General features: G+C 51.6%; 2 protein-coding genes across 2 annotated transcripts; both read right to left on the bottom strand.

The window, feature by feature from the left end:
* Positions 1–975, bottom strand: LOC139111364 (uncharacterized). The gene has a single exon (XM_070671618.1). It carries the CDS (start codon positions 973–975, stop codon positions 1–3), a length of 975 nt encoding a protein of 324 aa, XP_070527719.1.
* A 318-nt stretch (positions 976–1,293) lies between these two features.
* LOC139111362 (uncharacterized) lies at positions 1,294–5,298 on the bottom strand. The gene has a single exon (XM_070671617.1). The coding sequence runs from the start codon at positions 5,296–5,298 to the stop codon at positions 1,294–1,296; it is 4,005 nt and encodes a 1,334-aa protein (XP_070527718.1).
* Between the last annotated feature and the right edge of the window lie 366 nt (positions 5,299–5,664).

Here is a 5,664-nt window from a genome sequence, read left to right as displayed (position 1 = left end):
TTATTTGTCGTCTTCTTCGTCAATCGGAAGGATCGCCAATTTTACAATCGGTCTGGTCAGGTAGCCTCCCTTGGTTTTCATCGTAGCTGCTCTCACGATTCCATCCGCTCCTGGGTGAACCTCGCTTATGCGGCCCAGCAGCCACTGCAACGGTCCGAGACCTGGCTGCTGTATAAGAACTAACTGGCCGACTGAGATGGCCCCTGTTTTGCTAGCATGCCATTTTGACCGCTGCATTAACGTGTGGAGGTACTCCGAACTCCATCGCCTCCAAAAATGCTGCCGCAGCTGCTCGATACGTTGCCATCTCGACAGCCGTCCCTCGGGCACCTGTGTTAATTCTTCTGCGGGATAACTGTGTAAGGCTGCACCGATTAAGAAATGCCCGGGCGTGATACATTCCAAGTCATTTGGATCTGTGCTTAAAGGCGTAAGCGGTCGCGAATTAAGTATAGCCTCAATCTCGCAGAGCATAGTCTGCATTTCTTCGTAGGTCAGATGTGCGTTTCCGACAACGCGATACATATGTGTTTTGGTCGATTTTACGGCCGCCTCCCACAAACCACCGAAATGTGGTGCGTGAGGCGGTATGAAACGCCAATTAATTTCGCGTTCACTAAGAAACTCGGCGATCTGTTTCTGTTCCCGTTCGGAGTTGACAAATTCGTATAGCTCCTTAAGCTGCTTGTTTGCTCCAACGAAAGTCGTACCGTTGTCGGAATATACACATTCTGGCCTACCTCTTCGCGCGATAAATCTTTTAAACGCCGCTAAAAACGCATCCGATGTGAGATCGCTCACAATTTCCAAGTGAACCGCCTTCACTGTAAAACATATAAATACGGCAATATATGCCTTCGTCAGTCTCGCATTTCTACGCTTGCTTTCTTTTACAAATATCGGTCCCGCGTAATCCACGCCGGTATGCGTGAACGGTCGCGAGACCGTCACGCGCTTGTCAGGCAGATCCGACATGATTGCCTGTGACGTCGTCGGTCGGTATCGAAAGCATTTCACGCACCTCCGCACAACCCCCCGCACCACCGATGAGGCCGCGATCGGCCAGAACCGCTGCCGAACAGCGGCCAATGTCGCTTGTATACCCGCATGCAGCGTTTTTTCGTGCTCTCTTTGTACCACGCGCGTGGTCAGCACGTGTCCCCTCGGTAGGAGCATTGGATGGCGCGCATCGTACGGAATCGCGGATCGCTTTATCCTGCCTCCCACGCGTATGATCCCGTCATCATCATAAAAAGGTGTCAGTGACCGTATGGCACTTGTATTTCTTAATTCTTATTTATTTTTGAGCAACTCGTATTCTTCGCAGAACGACCGGCGCTGCACGCTTTTTACTATTATTATCAATGCTCGCCGCATTTCGGTCGGCGAGATTTGCACCGTTCGCGGGCGCTCCTCCTTCTTGAATCGCAACCTTATGCAATACGCGATCACTCTTTGAACTTTATTTAAATTGGAACGCCTGTGCAACAATGCCTGCACGATATCTTCCTCGATTACGCCCGCGGACGCGATTATCGTTTTCTTTTGCTCTGGCAAATCCTCGTCCGAGATAACGGCTCGCTCCCTTTTCGGCCACGAATCCGAATCAAATTGTAAAAATGATGGACCGTTCCACCAGAGTGGTGAAGTCTTTAACATTTGTATGGTGGTTCCCCGCGACAACAAATCCGCCGGGTTTTCGGCTGACGGCACGTGCCGCCAGTCAGCGATATCCGTCGCGCGCTGTATTTCCCCGACGCGATTTGCAACAAATGAGTTCCACCGCCGCGACGACGAAGCAATCCAATTCAACGTTATCGTGGAATCCGTCCACAAAAATAAACTCCGCTTCCGTTCGTTGAGTGCCGTACAGATTTTTTCCGTCAATTCAGCTAACAATACCGCCGCGCATAACTCTAATCTCGGTAAGGAAATTGCCTTTATCGGGGCAACCCGCGATTTCGAGGCCAGCAAGACGATCTTATATTTCGCGGGTCCCTCCCTTGTTCGCACATACACGCAGGCGCCGTATGCCTTTTCGCTGGCGTCGCAAAAACCGTGCAGCTGTAAATTGTGCATGTCTTTGCTCCCCACCCAGCGCGGCACCCGGATTTCTTTTAAGTAAATTAACTCGTGTCTAAAATCCACCCACCGCTGGTGGAATTCCTGCGGAACGGATTCCTCCCATCCCATTTGCGTTTGCCACGTATTTTGCATAATAATTTTTGCCACGACGATTACCGGACCTAACAACCCCAGCGGATCGAAGATGCTGGCTATCTCCGCGAGGATAGTCCGTTTAGTCACGCGTTCCGCACCGCGCCCGGAAATCGCCTCGAAACCGAATTCATCGTTTGCCGGGTTCCAACGTATTCCCAGCACCTTGGGCTCGAATTCTTCTCCGAACGCGACCTCGTCCCGAACTCCGCGTGCCCGGTCGGGTATCAGCTCGTCGCGGTTTGAGAGCCACTTGCTTAATTCAAAGTTTCCGCGTCGCAAGATTTCCACAATTTCCTCGCGTACGCGCTTAGTTTCAGATAACGTATCTGCCCCCGTGAGCAGGTCATCGACATAAAAATCCTCACGAATACGTCGGGAGCCGACCGGATACTCCTTCGCGCATTTCTGCGCCAAATGATCTAAGCATTTAGTCGCCAGAAATGGTGCGGACGTCGTTCCGTATGTCACGGTGAGAAGTTCGTACGTTCTCACCGGTGTGCTCGTATTTTCGCGCCATAATATCCGCTGTAAGTGAGTCTGCGACTCATGTACCCGAACCTGGCGGTACATTTTTACTATGTCTGTCGCGAAGACATATGCAAAAGCTCGAAAGCGAATAAGAATAGCCGCGAGATCCTGCTGCACTGTCGGCCCCTTTCTTAACGCATCGTTCAATGACGCTCCCGTGCTCGTTTTGCATGACGCGTCAAACACCACCCGAAGCTTCTTCGTCTTATCGCCTTGCTTGAATACCCCGTGGTGCGGTAAATAAATCGCGCCGGGCCTTTCGATCTCGTTGCTCGCTACCTGTCTCATGTGTCCTAACGTTAAATATTCCCTCATAAATTTAGCATAGGCCGACTTAAATTCCGCGTCTTGATTTAGTCGCCGCTCCAAATTGTACAGCCGTTTAAGCGCAATATCTCGCGAGTTTCCAATAGTTCGAAATGCGTTTTCCCTTATTGGTAATTTTACTATATATCTGCCGGTCGCGTCAATTTCTACGTTTTCCTCGAAATGTGTTTCGCACTCCCGCTCCTCGAGAGTGCTGCTCGCTGCTCCGGATCGTTCCTCGATGCGCCAAAAATATTCGATTTTTTTATATAAATCCGCGTTCGTAACCGTCGCATGCAATGCGTGCGCCCGCGCGATTTCCCCTGACGCGCTCTGCAATCGTCCCGCCAAAACCCATTCTAGCCGCGTTTTTTGTAACGTTGGATGTTCTCGCGTGGCTCCGATTTGGCCGATGCATATCAGCTGCCAAAACAGCTCCGCGCCTATCAGCATGTCGATTTCGCTGGCCTTGTTAAATTGCGGATCTGCCAGCTCGATGTTCGGCGGCAGTTTTATTGTTTCGCGTCTAACGGTAACCGCCGGAATTCTTTCGGTAATTACATCAGTTACGATGCATTCCATTTCTTGTTGGAATGCGTTTAGTCTGGAGCGTATTTTTAATTTTGTAACGCGTGATGACCGCGTCGTCATCCTTCCCATACCCGATATCGAAATATTCGCCGGCTGAATATTCACATTTAACGTGCTAATAAACTTTTTCGTCACGAAATTTGCTTGTGACCCTGAGTCTAACAATACAGGCGCCGGCTTTCGCGTGTTATTATTGTCGATCACGTGTATTATTGCGGTAGATAAGAACACATGAGCTCGGCTCCCCCCAACCGTCTCGCGCGCGAGCAAGGCCGTCATCTCGCCCGAACTCGCCGACGGGCCCGCCGATCCCGCCGGCGCAACCGATGTCCCGCCGGTCGCCCCGTCGATCCCCCTGGTCGGCAGATGCAATAATGTGTTGTGCTTAAGGCTGCACGACCGGCAACCGGCCAACGGACACTGCGCCGCCCGATGGGTGGAGGAGCGCAGGCAATTTAAACAAAGATTTCTCTTTCGGATTTCTGCTATCCGTTGATTTGCCGATAACGCACCGAACGCCCCACACGCATAAACGGAGTGCTCCCCCCCGCAATATGTGCAGCTCATCCTTGACGCGGTTGCGTGCAGCGCCTGTCTTCTGCCGTCAGACCGCGTTTGTGCTCGTGTGTCACTTCGCCTTGGAGCCGTGCTTGGCTCTTTTCTTGCTAACGTCTCTAAAATGACGCTTCGATGCGTCAAGAATTTTTTAAATTGTTTTAAACTCGGCAATTCCGTATCCCTTAACGATGCTTGCCATTTTTCCGCGGTCACGTTGTCTAATTTTTCGCTTAACATATATACTAGCAGATCGTCCCAAGCGTCCACGCTTCTTTTCAACGCCTTGAGCGCGCCTATGTGTCGCGATACCCCGTCACAGATTCTCCTCAAATCCGCCGCATTCTCTCGATGCATTCGCGGTAGCTCGAGGATCGCCCGAATATGCGCATACACTATCGCTCGCCGATCGTCGTATCGATCCTTCAATAACTCCCAGGCCCCTTCGTAATTAGCCCCCGACACCTCCAAAGCCGCGATCACATTTTTTGCTTCGTCTAACAAAGAAGCTCTCAAATAGTGAAATTTTTGCACGTCTGTTAATGGCTCGTTTTCGTGGATCAGGCTATTGAAAGTATCGTGGAACGTGACCCATTCCTCATATTTGCCCGAGAAGGTCGGTAGGTTAATCTTCGGCAAACGCACAAAGGTCAGGGGCTCTCGGCCGCCGCTGCCTTCACTGCCGCTACTACCCGGAACAGGCGACGGACGGGCCGACGCCGCTCCGCCCGCCGGACGAGTCAATCGCGTCAATTTCGCTCTCAACGAAAAATAAGTTTTTTCAAACGAGTCGCGATCTCTAGCCTCGCGCTCGTCTAGATCCTCAATTCGCGCTTGCACGTCCGCGTATTCTTGATTGTACTCGCCCAACCGCTCGCGCCGCTTGGCTAACTCAAAACGAATTTCATCGTCTATTTCGTCTAACATTGCGTTGCTTGTGAATGTCTCTATACGTGTGACCGCGGACTTAATCGCCGTACGCTTCTTTTTAAACGACGCCAATTGTTTAGCGGCCGTTGCTGCCGCCGTCGATGCGGCCGTCGTCGCCGCCGTCGCCGCCGCTCCCGACGCAGCGGACGATGCAACGGGTTGGGACATAATGTCAATTCGCGATTACTAATACAATGGTCGGTTATATTACTCGTTAACAATAGCGCAATCGATTCTCCTGAATTTAAGCACAGATCCGTACAAATAGGCACAAAATTCAATGCAATACAATATCGGTGCAGCTCCTACACAGCTTACCGCTATCGTCGTCAGGCCTCTCAATGACAGTCTCGATTCTCCCGGGCTGGCCCTTGTGGCTCTGTCCAGTCCCGCGCTCCGATCTTAACGTCGCAGCCGCACTCCGATCGAATGGTCACCTTGTCGCTGCTCGCCCTTGCCGAACTGTAGATCCGGCTCGAAGGACCAATGTTTCGAGAAAGTATGCCAACTAGATTCGGCACCGTGATTCTCGCG

The sequence above is a fragment of the Cardiocondyla obscurior genome, linkage group LG23 (genome assembly GCF_019399895.1).
Source record: "Cardiocondyla obscurior isolate alpha-2009 linkage group LG23, Cobs3.1, whole genome shotgun sequence".
Taxonomy (NCBI): Eukaryota; Metazoa; Arthropoda; class Insecta; order Hymenoptera; family Formicidae; genus Cardiocondyla; species Cardiocondyla obscurior.
This window is presented reverse-complemented; position numbering and strand designations above follow the sequence as displayed.

Coding starts and splice junctions, on each gene's coding strand:
- LOC139111364 (XM_070671618.1), bottom strand. CDS start 975: ATGTCGGATCTGCCTGACAAGCGCGTGACGGTCTCGCGACCGTTCACG.
- LOC139111362 (XM_070671617.1), bottom strand. CDS start 5,298: ATGTCCCAACCCGTTGCATCGTCCGCTGCGTCGGGAGCGGCGGCGACG.